At 39.1% G+C, this 20,237-nt stretch overlaps 3 protein-coding genes across 3 annotated transcripts; all 3 read left to right on the plus strand.

Annotated features, from left to right (window-relative positions):
- Positions 1 to 1,479: 1,479 nt before the first annotated feature.
- On the plus strand, positions 1,480 to 2,513 carry LOC136244649 (uncharacterized). The gene has a single exon (XM_066036202.1). The coding sequence runs from the start codon at positions 1,560 to 1,562 to the stop codon at positions 2,403 to 2,405; it is 846 nt and encodes a 281-aa protein (XP_065892274.1). The 5' UTR covers positions 1,480 to 1,559; the 3' UTR covers positions 2,406 to 2,513.
- Positions 2,514 to 9,706: 7,193 nt separating this feature from the next.
- On the plus strand, positions 9,707 to 13,143 carry LOC136244404 (uncharacterized). The gene is made up of 3 exons (XM_066035986.1): positions 9,707 to 9,804; positions 9,856 to 10,099; positions 10,151 to 13,143. Exons 2-3 carry the CDS (start codon positions 9,909 to 9,911, stop codon positions 13,065 to 13,067), a joined length of 3,108 nt encoding a protein of 1,035 aa, XP_065892058.1. The 5' UTR covers positions 9,707 to 9,804; positions 9,856 to 9,908; the 3' UTR covers positions 13,068 to 13,143.
- A 4,923-nt stretch (positions 13,144 to 18,066) lies between these two features.
- LOC136244783 (zinc finger MYM-type protein 1-like) lies at positions 18,067 to 19,860 on the plus strand. The gene is made up of 2 exons (XM_066036339.1): positions 18,067 to 18,922; positions 19,292 to 19,860. The coding sequence occupies exons 1-2, from the start codon at positions 18,067 to 18,069 to the stop codon at positions 19,858 to 19,860; spliced, it is 1,425 nt and encodes a 474-aa protein (XP_065892411.1).
- The last annotated feature ends 377 nt before the right edge of the window (positions 19,861 to 20,237 follow it).

A 20,237-nucleotide genomic window follows, 5' to 3' on the forward strand; every position in this document is an offset into this window, starting at 1 on the left:
GGCTTGAAACTTTGTGAAAGGATTCTGAAAATTACTGATAACCTCAGCATGACTTTACAAAAACAATCACTTTCTGCAGCTCAAGCATATGACATCGCCCAACTTACAATTACAACGTATGAGAAGCACAGACTCATTTGAACAGATAATTCGCACTAAACTTAATGTAGAAGCACCAGCACTTCCTAGGAAGCGAAAAGCACCAAGACGGTTTGAAGTTGGGGAAGGTAAAGGTTATCATGCTGATGTTGTGGGAGATTACTACCGTGCACAGTATTTTGAAGCTATAGATTTAGGTATAACTGGAATAAAAAACAGATTTGATCAACGTGGATATGCCATTTACAGTCATCTTGAAGAATTGCTTGTGAAAGCGGCAAGCCAAAAAGATTATGCTAGTGACTTAGAGCAAGTTATTGCATTCTACAAAGATGATTTTGACAAAGCATTGCTGGAAACACAATTAAAGATATTTAGTGCAAAATATGCTACCAGAACAAATGTGTCACTCAAGGAAATACTAGAGTACCTGCAAACTATTTCACCTGATCAATGTGCATTTCTAAGTCAAATTAACAATTTGGCTAAATTACTTGTGGTTCTGCCTGCTAGCAATGCAACTAGTGAAAGGTCATTTTCTACAATGAGAAGAATTAAAAACTACTTAAGGTGGCGGTTACCTGGAAGTAGTGGTTTATTGAAGCCCTTTAAAACCGAAACCTTACAAAAGCCACAAAAATGTGTGATGTGTTTCAAACAGGAAATCGAATTAAGATCTTTTGTGCGTAATGCAGCATGGTTGAAACCACTGCTGAAACAAAGCGTGATGGTGAAAAAAGATCTAGCCACTACAGGTAATTCAACTGGACAGATTACTCTACTGGATGGATCATGCCATGGAGTGTACTGTACTAAAATATTAGAAGTCAGTCGAGTGCAATAAAACTTGCTAACATATTGATAAAGAACACAAAAGGTAGGTACACACAAAAAACACACATAAATTGTTGTGTATATCATAAATTGGCAAATGTTAGTTCACATTGTTCCTGAAATGAATCTGAAGGCTCCCGTATTTTAGTGGCTCCTAGTGGTGATGCCAATTCAGGTAAAACAGCCTTAAAGCAATATGATTTTAGCTTAGGTAAGATTGTTGTTATCCAAAACTCAGGATCATAATGTATCCTTTCAATGTGCAAATCCAGTGCTTGTATCACAATATCACACCACTGTCTTCGACTACAATACATGACACACTGTACCTGATAAAAGTAATCATGCTTTTTATTTAGTGCCAAAACATTTGTTTCCTTGCAATAGCTCTGATGTCACAGAGCATTTGCTCATCAACTGGATAAGCAGGACCACAAGGTTCATCAATGTCCTCAGAAGTGGCATCTGTCCAAGCTTGCTGTTCATCTTCAAGAAAAGAACCTATGAATCGATCTAGTTCGCTCCACTTGCTAGTATAAACGAAAACCGAATGCTCGTATCGCTCTAGATGGTTTCATAATTATTCACGTGAGTTGGTTCAAAACCGCGGGTTTGCGCGCGAAGGAATGGCCTATACAAACTGGACAGACGCTGAAGTTTTTCGATTAATTCAAGTTTGGAGTGAGGAAGGGATACAAGAGCAGTTGGAGGGCACTAAGAGAAACAAACACGTATATGAGCAACTGGTGGAAGACTTGGCTATATATGGAATAGAAAAAACAGGGGAACAGTGTCGCACAAAAGTAAAAAAGCTTCGTCAAGAGTACAAGAAACTTGCTGATAAGCACAAGGAGACTGGCCAAGGAAGAACCAAGTGGAAATTCTTTGACAAATTAAACGAATTTCTTGCCACAAGACCTGCTACACGTCCACCAGTAGTTCTTGATACCCTTGATAGTACCACGCTCAATAATACAGACACAGAATCACCAGCAGTAGTATCAGATGAAGAACATGAACTGACAGGTGGTCATGATGATGGTAATGAAGAGGACCAGAGTAACACAAGTAATGAGGCAAATAATGGAACAACCATAGATGCTACACAATCTTCAGCGGAAAATGTACCATCAACTGATGTACAATCTACAGAGAAGAGTACCACTAGTAAGTGCTCATCAGGTAGAAAACGAAAGAGAAACAAAGGGGAAGTAATGGAAGACATGATGACAAAGGTAATGAAATCAGTAACTGACAGCATGCAGAACAGTGATTGGATGTTCCTGGAGTTAGAGGAAAGAAGAATGAAATTTGAAGCTGAGCAGAGGAGGCAAGAGAGAGAATTTCAGCTGAGGATGGTACAGATGTTCAATGCATCACAGAGAGGCCATAGTAGTGGTTATAGCTGTAGTTATTCCCCTTTTTCCTCACCTCCCCCAAGTGAGTTTTATTATGGTTCAGACAACAGTTAAACTTTGATTCAAACTTTTGTTAAACAGTGATACTACACGTGTATGTTGTACATGTTGCCATGATTATACAGTACACTCCTGTACTAGTATTTTGTTTACAATATTTCTTTAAAGTGTTAATAAATCATTTGCTATGAATTACACGTATACATCAATTGTATAATGGTTGCTTGCATAGTTTAGTACATCATCAATTGAAGTACGTCACCAACAAATCTCGGACTCTATTTCCAGTGTTGGATCTTGTACTTACTGGAGCATCTGTGCTATCAGGCTGATCAAAGTCGTCGCTTTGTTGTAACCACTCATCATTAAAGGAATCATTGTGGATCTCACAGATATTATGCAATGTGCAACAAGCTAAAATTACATTAGGAACATTGCTGATATCCATGTCTATCTGCTTGGACAACCTCCTCCATCTTGCTTTAAGCCTCCCAAAGGCTATCTCAACAATAACCCGTCCATGTGACAACCTATAATTGTATGTCTTGTGATCAGTTGGCATCGATATAGAAAATGGAAATGGCTTTAACAACCAGGGCAGTAGTGGGTAAGCTGAATCACCAATTAAAAATATAGGAATGTTGCCTCCTCTGACCGGCAAGGTATCACCTTGCAGTAGCTCACCATTATTGGCCTTTCTATACAGCGAAGAATTTGTGAACACTCGTGCATCATGCACGCTTCCTGGCCATCCAACATACACATCTCTGAAGATACCATTGTGATCTACAACTGCCTGTGTAACAATAGAGTACCACCCCTTACGATTGTAGTAATCAGTGTGGTTCATGAAAGGTGGGGTGATTGGAATATGGGTTCCATCAACTGAACCAGCACATTGTGGCACACCCCACTTCTCCTTAAAGCCTGTTATCACCTCTTTCAAACCTTCTCCAGTAGGAAAACGGATGTACAGTGGTACCAACTTCTGCACAATAGCCTTGCACGTTTCTTTGACAATGATACATACTGTGCATCTTGCTATTCCAAAAAGATGGGCTACTGTGCGGTACTCTGATGGTGTGGCCAAAATCCAAAGTGTGATAGCTACACGCCTTTCTACTGACACAGGCCTCCTCATTACAGTGGTTTCCTTTTCTATCAACGGCCTTAATTGTTCACAAAGGTAGTTGAATGTTGCACGGCTTACTCTAAAGTTTTCCAACCAATCTCGTGATCCAAAGCTTTGCAGCACCACATCTTCCCACCAATTAGAAGAGCGAGGATGCATCCAAATTGTCCTGTCTTGACGGTTGCACAACTCCATGACTGCTGTTGACAACAATATCCCAACCAGAGTCACCAATACCTTTCTTCTAGACTTGGCATAAGCTTTCCTTCGCCTTGATGATGTCCTTATGCTACCATTACTTCTGTTAACGAACGGTGTAAGAGCCGACAGCGCTAAAGACATCGAGGAAGACATTTCTGCATAAAACAGCAGAACCCACAATCGGTTTGTACTCAAAACTGTATGAGAATTGATTGTGGGTTCTATTGTTTTCATTACGAGGCGAACCAGTTTATTTCGTGTAAACAAAGCTCTGAAAGCAAGTCAAATCGATCTGAATCGATAATTCACGAATCGAGTCACTGGTGTAAACACGCTGTAATAGAGCAGTCGAACAGCTTTTAAAAAGGTGTACCTAAAAGGTTAAAAAAAGCAAATAAAATGAGTTGTTTACTTGGGGGAATCGAACCTGCACCTTCAATGAATTACAATCTGCACCATTCTACCACATGTTCACACACTGTTTCAGTGGCTTCTAAAGAGGTTTTAAATGCCCTGCAATTAACTGATATAGATACATGTCACAAAACATCACATTGGATAATTTCATATCAAATCATCATAATGTTATTATGTATGTGGTTTAACAGTGCATGGCTGCTGAAGGAGTTTTGGGTGTCAAAACACTCACATCCAAGCTTTGAAAATCCTTTTTTTTTCAGGGGGTATGCCCCAACTTGGCATGCTTTCGCATGCTACTAAGCATTGCCATACAATGTCAGATCAACTTTGACTTTGATCTGATATAATGTCAGATCAACGAAGACTAGTTATAACCCTCTCTGCTTGAGACATGGCAAAAAAAAACAACAAAGATGGGCAATATATCTATCACTGCAAATATCAAAGGGAAGTTCCTAATTCTTGTCAATGAAGGTATGATCAACAATTACTAAAGTTCTATTATTTTGTTCACAACAAAACATAACTATTTTAATATGTGTTTGTACTATACAATGTTGTTTAGGTATGTGGCTGGTGAGATAATACATAGTCTGTTCACTTAAGAAAAGGATTGGCCTCTTAGAGAGGTGGCCTTTTTATATAGGTAGTTACTAAGACAGGTCCACTGTACTGTAGCAGCATTTTCAGCTCATCTGACTATTCAGGTGTTTTCATATGGTTATTTTGCATTTGCACTATAGTATGTACACATTGAGCTGGATCCTCAAAAACGTTTAATAACTCATGGATGCAATTACATGAGATCTTGAAATTTGGCTCATTTGTAGTACTGCTTGACTTCCATTATATTGGGAGCATTCATTTATACTATGTATATATATATGTGACCAGATCTACGAAAAAGGGACATAATCGCACAAGCCTAAATTTACAGTATAAAGCATTGATTACATTGGGTGAAATACTTGTATATTATTGAAAAATTCCATTATGTTTTTAACCCTCTTTTTTAGTGAAGGAAGGGACTAACAATAAAAACCTGGATATCATCTTATTCGCCTGTTTAATCTTTGTTTCGTTGCAGTAGACATAAGGACACGTAAGTTATGAGCGTTTGCTTACGTCATGTCGAAGCAATCGTATGAGATCGGTTTTTCTTCACGAATTTTGCCTTTGTATGCAGTGAAAAAGGTGAGTAAAAAACTTACCCAGTAATTCATTCCCCTGTTCATGGCGAACTCGATGGTGAAAAGTTTAGCTCTGTACCTCAATCCGTTGGTAAGTTACAACTGTTTTTGTAAGCGTCTGTATTTGTTTAAGCGAAGGATAGTGAATTGTGCGGTAGTGAACTGGATATTGTTATTTCCAGTTATAGATGCCTGGATTTAATACACCTCCGGTCCACAGCAATGACAACTGGGAACAGAGCAGAACCTGTCCCTTATGCAGAGACTCTTAAGATCAGTGACAGAAGATATCTAGAAAAGACAAAAGACATAGGTGATCCTTATGCTTATTCGACACATGATCTGAGTGCTGAAAACTTGCCACCCGTTAGAACTACTGACATCTTCAACTACTTGGTGTTAACGACCAGTTTCTGTACTGGGGAGAGATTCAAGGCTTACAAAAGTTTTGATTCTTTCAAATACTTCTTGAATGGTTTTGTGAGTTCTGTAGCAGCCACTAGGAAAGCTGAAGATTATGTCATTTTGAGAAAGTGCAGTTCATATAAAACTAATCTGTAGCATAACTAGCTACAATGCATGTTTGATTAATATCAGAGCTACAAATAGGTTGCTCTGTGATTCCTTGGCTGTTTTACTCTGTTATTGTATTATAGGTCAGACATTCGCAGAAAGCTAATGAACCTCCATTGAAGGTTTGGATTAGAACAGATCATGATGGAGTAGTGAAATGTGCACATTGTCTGTATGGCTGGCCTTGGTGAAGTATGTTCACACATGGCTGCTGTTTTGGTTTATTTTATCGCAACAAAACTTGTACTGAAATCCCATGTCAGTGGGTGATTCCTTCGAGTGTTGATAGCATTCCATACAGCAGAATAGCTGACATTGATTCCACTAGACCAAAGCCAGGAATCTTGCCTGTAAAGAGAGGTGCTCACTGTAACAATGACTGTAGTATGTTGAGTGATCCATCAGATGTTGAATGCACAAGCGATTCTCATCTTAATGATATCACTGCACCATCTAGTGCTCCAATGATAAACCCAAATATGTCCAAACCAACCACAGATCATATTACTACATTCTTCAGTGCAATTAACAAACATAGTCCTCCTTGAAATCACAATCTAATCCAAAAACAGCCAAGCTGTAAAAAAAGAGTGTGGCCCCCAGAAAGGCTATGGTGAAAGAAGATGTGAAATCCAAGGTGGCGGCCAAGAAATGGCTGTGATGGTAGGTTAATGGAATTTTGTGCCAAGACCTGTTTGGATTAGATTTCACTGCTTTTTGTAATTTTATACCCAAATCAGGCCTATGACTGGCTTTGGGTGTTTTCTTTACTTTACTTTTCTCTTTATTACAGATATTACACAGCAACACGGATATCCTTGAATAGTTAAATTGGCCAACATCACAAGAACATTGCAAATGGGCAAGACTAGTCTTGGTACTGTACAAAATACTACATGAGTTATTCTCTGCCATGTCTCAACTGCGATAGAGAGGTCTCTATAAGGGATTTGATTAACCTATTGAAATAAGTTTTGGTTCTGCAAACTGGCACTGTCAAAAGCCCCAGGAGTGGGGCAAGTGTTAATGTCAAATCTCTAGTAGGTTTATGGGGACCCCACAAGCACTCACTGTAGGTAGATCTGCCACAGCGGTCAAAGGTCAAGGCCGCCAAAACCGTGCCAATTCAATGGTAAAGGGTAAAAGCTTCCAACCCACAATCGAAAAGTGCTGAAATATCGTAGCTAAGTCACCGGTCAAAGGTCAAAAAAGGCTCTTAGTCACAGGTCAAAACAAAATTTTGGCAGGTCAAGAATTTGACCGTGGTCGCAGGTGCCATGACTCTAGGCACAGCGCTTTATTATTGTACCTGTCAGTAGCACCATCCTAGGTCACGAATAAGCACCTCTATAAATGCATGAGGCTTGGCGAAATTTATCATTTCCATAATGTTATTGCTTACGTGGTGGAGTTAGTTGTGGCGGCTGTCTTATCAGCCATCTTAGTATCTGGCGTTACTTTTTGGTGCTTCTGCTGCCACAGAAACAGGCCAGCATCCACCCGTGAGGTGGACGGCAGCAGCGACAATAACGGCGGTGCCATCCCTTTGGCCACCACAGGGACTGTGACGACCGCTGCTCACAGTGGACCTTCTCCGGCTGCTAATGTGCCAACCTCCTCACCAACGGCTGCATCATTTGTTTCGCTCACTCCTGAGCAGTTTGCTCAATTATTGGGCAAATTAGATGAAGTCGTTGTGGGGAATCGTAGTGGGGAGAGTGGTGACACTCAACCACGCCAGCGCCACCCTTACAGGTATGAATTATTCAGGCTTAAAAGAACAACTGTTATGATTGTATTATATTCTGCAGAGGATACTACTCAAGGTCATCTACTGACCACAACAGCAGCAGCAGCAGCCGAAGGACCTGAAGGTACTATATTTGTTTCAATTGGACACTGGAGGGCTAAGGAATGTTCACCATCTATGACAAAACAAACACAGGCAAAATTTTCCCTTGAACACGGAGGGGAGACATTTGTGACCCAAATTTGGAAGACATGTCTTAGTGTCATTCATGCTTGAAACAGTTAGAATTTTCAATTCATTGTGTTACCCTAGGAATTCTATCGGGGATGGCTCTCCCTTTTCTTACAATTTCCATGAGTAGTGTTACATTACAAGTCCCTATATAGGGTATGGTGGGAACACTTGGGATTCAGAATGGACCTAGAAAAAGAAATCGTGTGTAATTAGTGTATGCATGGCATGTTCTTATGTATAATAAGCTTTAATAGTTTTCCAACACATTACAGTAGTTTCTCTCATAAAACTAGCATCTTTGACCAACATGCCAAGTATAATAAAACCATGGACCATTATAGGTCTTTAACCTTTAAGCCTTGCATATCTGTATATAGGAGGATAAGTCAGACCTAGCCACTTTGAATATGTGTCCATAATTTGATATTGTTGTCCATTATAGTACCATGTCACTTTTTTTTGTCTCTGCAGAAGTGATCAAGTATGAAGAATGTACAAGTGTTTTAATAAAGTCTTTTTAGTACTTTTAAATAAACTATTCTATATTAAAATATTGCACTGTGGCCACAATTGCAAGTTGTGGTACCAGACAGACAGTGATATAGTTATGTTATACTTAGGGCCTGTGCCTGATTGTCGGCTTTCCAACTGCAGGTTCCATTGTCAGGAAAACAATAAAGTTGAGCAACTAACTTTAATCTGTTGCACCTAATAAGTGAGCACCAAAGCTCCTCATCCCTATTGGGTTCATACACCTGTCTACAAAATTCCAAGGATAGCTCAAGCAACGCTACTGTCAGGAATGCATTCCAGAAAACATGCTAGTAATCTAGTTTGGCCTAGAAATAGTTTTGCGCTAATAAAATGAATGTTATACCTTGATAATTTTTAAACGCTCTATTAGAGTATACTTCAAGGCTCTGTAACAATACAGGTGACATTTCTATTATATTGTAATAAAAATTAAGAAGGTTTGTGCCCTCTCTGTGTATTCATCATTTATTCAATTGTTAAAGTAAAGAGCAAACATGTCATTGATCTGGTTGTTGGTAGGCCCTCCAGAGAGTAGATTTTGAAGGTAAGGCATCTGCTGAAATTAAAAAAACATGAAGTGTATAATGGCTAATTATCTTGCAATTATTGTGTAATGCAAATATACAATATGCTTATTATAGTGGAGCCTGTAAAATAACAACACTTGAGGAACATGTTGGCCGTTTGCTTTTCATTTGTATGGAACCTTTGTAAGGTACATAGTTAGTTTGACTTGAAAATCTTTGACTGGAACTGTTAGAGGCAAAGCCAAAGTACTGTGAAGGCTACTGATCTATCATACAGCTTCCTGCAATTCCTTGTAAGGAAGCATTTTTTCTAACATTTATAGCAAAGATTTTTCTAGTATTTATAATTCTATAGTCAGGCCTTACCTCTATCACACACAAGAATGTGTGAGTACATGTGACAAGTAGGCAAGACCTGTAATTAAGAAAATTGAATATTGTAAGAAACATATATATTGAACCTGCTATACCTACGTACCTGTATTGTCTAACAACAGTACCTCTTCAATTATTTTGACCAACCTTTCACTATTTAACATTTTTATGCAAAGCTGTAACAATCATTACTCACAATAAGATAACTAGTTCCTTAATTGCTATGTGAGCAAAGGCCTACAAGTCACAAATTCAAATTATATGGTTGTTATTGTACCTTGCACTGTGAATATATAACACATAACTTGACAGGTCAGCTTTAGCCAGTTGAACATGTTCAACTGCCCAGGGGTCACCACGGGGAGGCGCTGACCATGTACGCAGTGTTATAGTAATAGACGGTATTCCAAATGACGTCACGAAATAAATATGGCGGCGTTATTTGGGGTATTCTAATGTTTTCGAGTTAGCATTTGATGGCTGTCCAGTCCCTCTGAGGTGATTGCTGAACACTGAGGTAGACTTACGAGCAAAATTCAATGCAATTTTGATTGTTTATGTTTTGTAGATATTGTTTCTACTCGCTGGCTGAAGTTGCATTTCTTTGGCGTGGTTTTCAGCATGAAGTCCGTGTCCCATCAGGCGCACGGAGATGACTTCGCCTGCCATTTCGAGTTACTGAATGAAGAGGATATCCCAGGTGCTTCACTCAATGGAAAAAAGCCTCGTGAACTAAATGTTCATCAGTTGAAGCGTTGGTTAACGTGTCGTGGAGCTCCAGTCAGTGGGAAAAAACCTGAGCTTATAGAAAGGTTAGCATTAATATCATAACAATTATGATTACTGCATGTCTCCACAAATAGAGTCGAGTGTTACATCAAATATGGGTGGGATCAGTTCATCATTGATCCTGATAAAGGAGTTCATAGTCGTCATAAACTGACAACTTCAGTGCACATTCCAGGTACAGAATCCTACAATCTCCTTCGATCTTTGCCAAGTCAAAAAGATGTGGATTGGACAAAACGGTTGTATCTGTTGCCAACTATCACATTTAGTACCATCTATGACTTCCTTGTTGATCGCAAAATGTTATTACGAAAAGTGAGCTACATTGAAAATGCTCTTGACAGCAGAGAAGATGCACCGATTGGAAAGAACAACCCACAAGCCAGTGATACACTACCAAATGTCATGGATAACCCAACAGTTAAAGTTGATGGTGAATCATGGTATGAGTCAGTGGAATACACAAGGTCATTAGATAAAGCATATAGGTTTTTTAAGGATGGTCATGTTCAAGACATCAAGTACCACCCTTGGGATAATCAACCAGATGTTGTATGTGTAACAACTACAGTACTGCCATCCATGCGCAAAGATCGTATTTACCATGTCACTCTGATAATTAGGGAATCGAGTGCCCGTGTGATTACTGCTTATTGTACTTGCCCAGCAGGACTGTCAGGGTGCTGTAATCATGTTACTGCATCATTGTATTGCCTAGAAGATTATGTACATATGGGACTAAGGGAAGAAGAACTAAAGGGCTGTACTGAGAAGCTACAGAGATGGAACCAGCCCAAAAAGCAGCACATGGAACCACGTCCAACTGATGAAGTGAGTCCTTTTAAGGCAGAGTATGGAAAGGAAAAGCACAGAAAAAGGCAACATGTCAACAAGTGGGATTGTCGGCCAGACAGTCGACGAATTGTTGATCCGAATAGGGCTAGAAAATTAAGAGAGAGTCTTGTTATAATTGAGAAGAAGAGGATGGATGAAGCAGAGTTTGATATGTGCACTGCAACCACTGAAAAAACAAGAAAAGTAGCACACGAAAAGAAATGCATGCTTTCCAGTTATGGAACATCTTGTTTTTTACAAATTTTAGATGAAGAACCTGCTCCTAGTGAAAACAGGCAAGAAGAATTACGTAAATTGAGAATTGAAAGAGCTAAAAAGAAACAGCAGCTTTACAAGCAACAATTGTCTTACAAACAGACATGTGTTCAACATGATCACGGCTATAGTTGTCTTAGCAGTGATGTACCACCCACAAAGCAGCAGCAACAGCAGCAGCAGCCTGAAAGTGAGTATAAAATCCATACATTAGTAGATGACCTATACAGTAATCATGTCAAGATTGATCCTTCAACAATAAAGGAGCTTGAGGCATTGACAAGAGAACAAAGCAAATCAGAGAAATGGCTATGTGAGCGACAATTGCGTATTACAGCTTCGGTTATGAAAGAAGTTTGCCATCACCGTGCAAGTACAAAGTGTGAAGCATTTATTAGGAAAAAGTTATCTACTACTCCTATTAATGTCCCTGCAATTAATTATGGAAAGAGCAATGAACATGCTGCAATTACTGGGTATGTGAATCACCAGAGAAGCAATGGCAAGATAATCCAAATAGAATCCTGTGGTATTTTTGTGCATCACAAAAACTGTTGGCTGGCTGGAAGTCCTGATGCTATTGTTTATGACAGCACTGAAGTGAATCACCAGAAAGGCTGTTTAGAGGTTAAATGTCCTTATGTTTGCGAGAAGCGCTCAATCAAGGATTCCTGCAAAGAAGTGAGTGGATTTTGTTTGATGGAGAAAGAAGACATCTTGCAGCTCTCCAAGTCACATGCTTATTTTTACCAAGTACAGACCCAGATGTATGTGACAGGCTTTCACTGGTGTGATTTCTTCATCTGGTCGTCTACAGGTGAACCCTTTCTCCAACGAATTAATTACGATGCTGTGTTCATGGGAAAAGCACTTTTAACAGCCAAGGCCTTTTATTTTCACAAATTTTTACCAGCAGTTGCTCAATATTTCATTGTACAGCCATCCTGTTTTGGTAATACTACTGGTATTGGAAGTAATACTACTGGTGATGGTAGCAATACTACTGGTATTGGAAGTAATACTACTGGTGATGGTAGCAATACTACTGGTGATGGTAGCAACACTACCAGTAAAGGTAACAATACTACTGGTGATGGTAGCAATACTACTGGTATTGGAAGTAATACTACTGGTGATGGTAGCAATACTACTGGTGATGGTAGCAACACTACCAGTAAAGGTAACAATACTACTGGTGATGGTAGCAACACTACCAGTAAAGGTAACAACATTACTGGTGAAGGTAGCAACACTACCGGTGATGGTAGCATCAGTCATGGTACTGATTTAGAGAAGGTTGCAGATTCTGAAGATCTGGAATTGGTTGCAGTGTTTAGTAAGCCATCAACATGTTTGCAAAGCTTGCAAATACTATTGGACCACTTGATGTTGAAGAGACATTCTGTAAATGGTGATGGAAGCTGCCTTTATCATGCTGTGGCGCACCAAGCAGGACTAATCACAGCTTCCAGTACTGGTGATGAAGTAGTTAGCAGACACCTGAGATGCCTTGTATTATTATCGATGTTAAACTATCCAGCTGTACGACTTGAAGCTATTATGTCACAAGAAGAGTGGCTACAAAAGCAGAAAGAAACTGTAATTCCCACTAACTGGGGAGGAGATTTAGATGTTAGACTTATGGCCATTGGTTTAAAAAGGAATATTATGGTTATAACAGATTCTGCATCAGGAAATGTTTTTGGTCGATATTTTCCTTGTACACCACCACCGATTCCTAAAATGAAAGGGGGAGTTTTCATACCATTAACATATGGAGACATTTATGGTACAAAAAATTTCTCCCAGGATACATTGTTTATAATCTACAATGGTTGTAATCATTATGATTCCACATGTAAAGTATATACTACTATGTGATAGTGCGTACTATGATGCATACGATTGTACATGTATTGTTGAAATTTTGACTTACATACATTATTATAATACAAGTTATGCCATATGGTCAGCAAACTAAGGGTGGACTAAAATTACATAACATAATGCAAACATAAATAAGTTCATTAATCGAGTCCCACATTGATGCTGGAATAGGTGAATGCAAAATTCGAAATTCTTTAAATCGTAGTATGGCTCTTTCCACGTGAATTCTCAACTTAGCTATTTTCTTAGTCTTTAATACATCCTCACACGAGAATTGAGTGCTTGAGCTTAAAAATGGAGGGATATTTAATCTTACTCCCAATGGAGCAAGCAAATCTTGAATGTCAAAGCCTTTATCGGCCATTATCTCATCACTGATTTCCAGTTTGTCTAATAGCCCACTGACTTGGACTAACTTTTTGTCTGAAATAGAGCCTTCATAGACAGGTGAAACAAACACAATTGGCCCACTTGGAATAATACCTATCAAGACTTTGACACTGTTTTTATTCTTGTACGATGAAAAAGTACAAGATTGGGACACTAGTGATGATGGACGTTCAATTCCAAACTCTGTTGCATCAATGATGAGTCTAGTGTTAGGGTACTGCTCTTTGAATGCTGCTGGCATATATTTTTTCACTACATGCCATGGAGGATAACGTTCTAACCCTTTTAAACTATGATACAGCAAATTAATCCAAGTCATTGTAATTCTAGAAACAGTTGATTGAGACAAGCTAAATCTATTGGCCAGGTCAAATTCTAAAAGTCCCAAACGAAGCCTCACCAAGGTTAGAAAAAACTGTTCCAGTAAGGAAAGTTTGGAATTTCTACCACTCTTCATTTCTGAATAGCTTTCCTTTGACTCACCACTTCTCCACTGCCTCATCACCTTAGCATCTTCTTCTAAGACATGTTTATAAAAGGCAAGGAGAGTGTCATAATTAGGAAACCCAGTATGAAAATGGACCGATTCATCATCTTCCTTAATGTTTTCTAAGCGAAATAACGATTTATCATATTTTGATTGCAACTTGGTTAATTTTCCAGTCAAATCTGACACTTCAGCTCGCAAACGATCAACCTCTGAAGCAAAATCTACATCAACTTCACTGAATTCAGCACCATCTGAAAGTTCAATACTAAATTCATCAGTAAGTTCACTACTGGCTTGCAAATAATTATCGGAACGCTGTTTTTCCCCTGCAGCTAGTTTAGATGTGGTCGTTGTACGTTCGGAGGTGGAGGAGCTCCATGGAAACACCGACGGAATCGCTGATTTCTTCAGTACACGTCTTGGAGCAAATGGCTCTCCTCCACCACAAGTAAAATCATCAGGAGTAAAATGTTTCGAGCATACTTTGGTGCTCTTGTGGATAACAAAATTGATGCCAGGATCTCGCCTAATTTTTGCTATCCATTGCTGCACTCTTTCCTTGTCTGTAGCCATATCCGGAAAAGAATGAAATGACAGTCTTTCGTTAAACAGTTCCTTCCGTTCTTGTTCGCCATGAGAATGACGGCATAGAGGCACGCAGCAATACTGGCCTCTCCACAATGAATCACGGGACTTCTTAACAATACAGCCTTTGTCTTTACTTACGATATCGTCATCTTTCGTTAAATCATCGTCATTTCCCAAACACAGATCCCCTAGGACACTACTTGGTACCCGGACTCCCATCTCACATCAACTCGAAAACATTAGAATACCCCAAATAACGCCGCCATATTTATTTCGTGACGTCATTTGGAATACCGTCTATATAACACTACCAATGACCCCCACCACCTCCATACTAACTAACATCATCTTGTGGATATGATGTTGATCATCATCTTGTGGATAAGATGTTGATCATCACCTTGTGGATATGATGTTGATCATCATCTTGAGGATATGATGTTGATCATCATCTTGCGGACGGTGTTGATCATAGACATATTTGATCTACATCATATGGTGCACATCACCTTAGTATTTTGTTTTAAAATGCACGTAATATCTCCTCTAGCATCAATGACATCGCATCTTACAGCATGAGGATTACCAGCATTGAGCCATACAGCATGAGGATTACCAGCATTGAGCCAACAACTGTATAGCTACAACTTACTATAATAAGATAAACATTACCGATAGGCAATATGTCCTCTTTCCCTGCTTCTATCTTCTACCAGTGACTGTGTGTTGTCCTATTTACCAATGTGTTAGGAACTACAATCTTGCAAATGTACTGCTCAACGTAACATTAGTTGATGACCCCTCAGGAATGGTAAGAAGCAGTGACACATCATTTTGATTACTGGACAAAGTGTATGGACAACTGGTACATCGTCTACTCGTTCTTGTTACCAGATTCAAGCAGTTTTCTATTGTTCTACAATACATAGACATGTTAATCAAAAATTCTGATGCATCTTGCTGTCTTTGCACAGAAAATGGCGCTCCTAGCATTCGGCATACTTGTCTACTAGAAAGTACTTCTGTTCTTGATGGATAATTGTATGAGTTGGATAAATCTTGTAGAGCTCTGTATCTACTGGCAACGAATGCACTTCTAAGAGCACTGTGCTGTAGGAGGGACTGTAATACAGAATTGGCATAACAGGATACACTATCTGTATATTTGAAAGGCACACAGCTTTTAAATGATCCAGCAGTTGTACCTACTCTAGATGGTCCTGGTCCTGAGATTTTGGATCCGGCATGTCCTTTGGTGCTCTTAACAGTAGAATCTGTAGCTTTGTTTGCTGTGCCTACTCTAGAGGTTTTGAATTCAGTAGTATTCTTTACATGTGCAGAATCTGTAGTTTTGGTTGCTGCACCTGCTACAGAAGAACTGGATTCAAGACTTGCACTATTATTTCCAGTGGTGCTATTTGCTGCTTTCAAATCTATCATTGTAGGCTTTACATGTGGCTTAATAGATTTAGGTGGCTTGATAGATTTAGGTGGCTTCACAGATTCTGGAGTCTTTACATGCTTTTTACTATGGCCGACCGCATCTTTTGGAGGTGGTACAGTAGATACAGCATGATAAAATAACAAATGCACACCCTTTGAACCACGTGGCCAATTCTCTATACTGGTAGAAAGGTCAGTGCAATGTAGCCATTTTCCACTTATTGACAGTATAGCCTTGTACTCATACCCAGGTCGTGCTGAAGTAGCCACCTCACTAACTGCTGCCATTAACTTGTAGACCATCTATCACAAATGTACTACTTGATTCTGCAGTGACAGTAGTCTTGTGTGGAAAAGTTTTACCTTTAATTATTGGGCATACATTCATTCTAAATACTAGCACACTGCCTGCTTTGATAATGTCCTTATGAACCTCTTCAATACCATGGCAGCAGATTCGATCCACCCTAAAGAAAATTTCATTAGATCATCAAATTTTATACTTTACATGATTTTGGAAAATGTAATTCTACAACATTTTCAGCCCATGTGTTCTATCGTCTACTTTTTTGGGTCTTTGTTTGGTGACAGAAAATTGTGCTAGAGTTGGACGATGCTTTAGCCTCAACCGGTTGTATTCAAGTATTGCTGAATCCAAGGCCTTGACAGACCTAGGATCAAAATTTATCAAATATAGGCCATCGAGTGATGTTACCCTAGACAAAACCACATATGCCTGACCACAGCTGAACACTGTGTTTCCTACATCTGTTACTACATGCTTCAACGTAAGCCCTTGACTCTTGTGGATGGTGATGGCACTTGCAGCAGTTATCGGAAATTGTGATCTGATCACAAAAGCTCTGTCAAATACTTCAAATTTTGTACTCACTCTATAGCACCATTAACTAGACCCTGAGAAACATCAATATTGCAGCGCAACATAACTTTACATCCAATCTTTACACGAATGATGTTCTCTAATCCTGCAGTTTGGGTGCAGTCTTCACTGCATTTGGTCAACTTTGCCTTTACTTTCTGCAAAATGGATCGTGAACAGTCCACACTGTCTTACGCTACAAGTTTGTACTCTTCACCTGGTAGACGGCTTAAAACTTCACCATTGATTTCTGTACACATGCTCCTAATAGGCAGCAAACAAACAGTGTCTTCTGGAAGCTTTAGGAGCTCATCTACAACTTCTTTCATTCTCCCACTAATTGAAGGACTCTTAAGGGATAACTTGCGCTGATTAAGGGTTTTTATATCTTTTGCAGTAGGTTTTCCCAGTCTAACACTTCCCAACATTTCTGTGAGCTGGCTATTATCTCTTTGGCACATGTTAATAACTAGCTCATCAGCGGCTGCCATATGTCCACACCACCTGGAGAGTCTGTATGCTTGTGAACAGTAGCACTAGTAAGTGTAGAATACACAGGCTGCTCAAAGACTGGTGGTAGCTGTAACAAATCACTGAACACTAAAATATTCTGTCACCTGTGTTAACTGTTTCTGTCAGTCTTAGATGAATATACAGTAGAGTGACATGGCTGACCATCGAGACTTCATCTACAATTAAAAGCACCAATTGTTGTAGCTTCTCTCTGACAATCTTAATGGCTTCATCTGATAGGGAACGATACTTAGGTGTCTTGCCATGTTCTACAGGCAACTTTAGTAAGCAATGAATTGTTAGACCATTCACATTGAACGCAGCAATTCCTGTAGGTGCTGTGATAGCAGCATGCTTTTCTAATGAGGAATGGATCCATGTTTCCAAAGTTTTTATCAAGAAACTTTTACCTGTACCACCACAACCACTAACAAACATAAGTAGTAGTTGTGGATGATTTGGTATTGTTGAAGAATGCTGGGCTTGCAGTGCTCACCCTATCAAACACCCTTCTTTGGTCTTCATTTAAACTTTCAATCATGGACTCCACATCAACGATGTCTTCATTAGCCACCACTTCCTCAAATTCAGCCATCACATCCTGGGCTTCAATTGCTGACATTGGTATTATGATGAATATTCGATCTTCCATTGAGCAAGAATTTCACAGAAACATGCTCTTCAAATTAATGCGAGCTGTAAGGTTCTTGGGAAAGCAACGCCTACCATTGAGAGGACACAATGAAAGTGCTGAAGCCTTCCAGGGAAATTTGTATCAACTTCTGCTGTTGCGAGCAGAAGAATGCCCTGGCATGAAATCCTGGCTTGAGAAGCGAGAGTACATATCACCAACAGTCGTTGATGAAATTTTAAAATCAATGGGCCAAATGATCCTTAGAGGTATCTTGGATGACATCAAAAATGTTCAGTGGTATGCTATTATTGCTGATGAGGCTACTGATATATCAGGCACAGAACAACTGTCGGTATCCATTCGGTGGGTAAGCAAAAATAACGAAGTGCATGAGGATATACTTGGTGTGAAAGAGCTGCCTGACACCAAAGCTGCAACCATACATCACGAGATGAATGATATTTTAGTAAGGTGCACCTTACCGATCACTCAGTGCAGAGGTCAAGCATACGATGGGGCCAGCAACATGAGTGGCATTAGAAATGGTGCGCAGGAACTTTTTAAGAAAGATGAGCCTAGGGCATTGTATGTCCATTGTTTAGCACATAGCTTGAATCTCTGTGTGCAGGATGTTTCCAAAATGTGCAAGCTTATTAGAGACACCCTTAGTTTTATCCACGATTTAGTTCAGCTCATCAAGTTTTCACCAATACGGTTGACGTTTTTTGAAAGTTTAAAAAGCGATGTAGCATTGAACACTGGCCAAAATCTTCCATCATTAAGAACTCTTTCTCTTACTCGTTGGACAGTGAGGAATACTGCCATATCAAGCATTTTGAAGAACTACAAAATATTGATGGCTGCATTAGATAAAATCCAAGAGGGACATGATGAATATGCTGCTAAAGCAAGTAGGCTTCTAAGCAGAATGGAAGACTTCAACACTTTCTTTGGATTAAAGCTGTCATACCTTATATTTGCTCCAGCTGAGCAGTGTTCTACGAACATACAGGCAGTTGATATTACAGTGCAAGAAGCAATGAAAGGAGCCAATGTACTCGTGTCTCACCTTGATTCATTGCAAAAAGAAACCATGTTTGGTCGTTTCTATCTCAATACTATTATTGAAGAATCAAAATCAATGACTGGGGAACCAAAGCTTCCAAGAAATCGCAAACTGCCTTGACGGTTAGATGATGGACCATCTGAAGCCCACCGGCACTCAAGTCCTAAGGACATGTACTGTCAAACATATTATGAAGGTATTGATGTTGTTGCAGAAGAAGTGAAGAGGAGATTTGACCAGCCAGATATTTGCATGATTAGGGATATAGAAAATCTTTTGCTTAAAAGTGCAAATGAGGGCACTACAGATTTATTATCCAAAGAAATTATTAAGTTTTTGGGTGTCGATGTAAATATCAAGAGGTTGAAAGTTCAGTTGGCTATGCTACCAGATGTAATTAAGACAGCATTTGATGGTTCCGTCAAAAAGGTTACCAACATTAGAACTATCACAGAAGCTATGACAAAATCATCCCTTTATCAAAATATGCTTTCTGAGTTAGATAGGTTGCTTCTGTTGTATTTAACATTCCCTGTTACTACTGCAACTGCAGAGAGATCTTTTTCAAGTTTGCGTAGGGTTAAAACTTATCTCCGAAACACTCTGAGTGCTTGCAAACTAAACAACCTGCTGTTAATGCATGTGCATCAAAACAGAACCGATGATCTGGATTTGACAAAAATTGCAAAAGCATTCATTGAATTGAACTCTAGAAGACTTAAATTACTTTGGCATACTAAAATTGTAAAAGTAATAATATTTGATGTATATAGTGTTTTATAATCAACTGCAATTTCTATAGCAATTTACATGTGTAATTTATATTGTATGATCTTGTACATACTGTATGTACTATATGTATGTTTGTATATATATTATATACATATCAGAATCATTTACAAAAGTGAAATTTTGAATGATTTAGAGGTATGGGTTGGATGGGAGGAAAGACCAAGCACAAAATAACAATGTATAAAGCACTTAAATGCAGTGTATTCTAATTAATTCATACCATTGCTAGGTTGTGCAAGGACTCTGTATCATTAGAATCAATTGGAATAAAAATCATACGCGCACGCCATATACACACATGAGCACACATCAGTATATACACGTGACCTATTACGTAATCACTATGACACTGTTAAAACAGGGGAGTA

The sequence above is a fragment of the Dysidea avara genome, chromosome 14 (genome assembly GCF_963678975.1).
Source record: "Dysidea avara chromosome 14, odDysAvar1.4, whole genome shotgun sequence".
Lineage (NCBI taxonomy): Eukaryota > Metazoa > Porifera > Demospongiae > Dictyoceratida > Dysideidae > Dysidea > Dysidea avara.

What these genes read in the sequence shown, in the direction of transcription:
- LOC136244649 (XM_066036202.1), top strand. Translation starts at nt 1,560, where the DNA reads ATGGCCTATACAAACTGGACAGACGCTGAAGTTTTTCGATTAATTCAA.
- LOC136244404 (XM_066035986.1), top strand. Translation starts at nt 9,909, where the DNA reads ATGAAGTCCGTGTCCCATCAGGCGCACGGAGATGACTTCGCCTGCCAT. An exon ending in AAACCTGAGCTTATAGAAAG is followed by an intron (nt 10,100 to 10,150) that starts GTTAGCATTAAT and finishes CTCCACAAATAG; the next exon opens with AGTCGAGTGTTACATCAAAT.
- LOC136244783 (XM_066036339.1), top strand. Translation starts at nt 18,067, where the DNA reads ATGCGAGCTGTAAGGTTCTTGGGAAAGCAACGCCTACCATTGAGAGGA. An exon ending in TGAATATGCTGCTAAAGCAA is followed by an intron (nt 18,923 to 19,291) that starts GTAGGCTTCTAA and finishes ATGTTGTTGCAG; the next exon opens with AAGAAGTGAAGAGGAGATTT.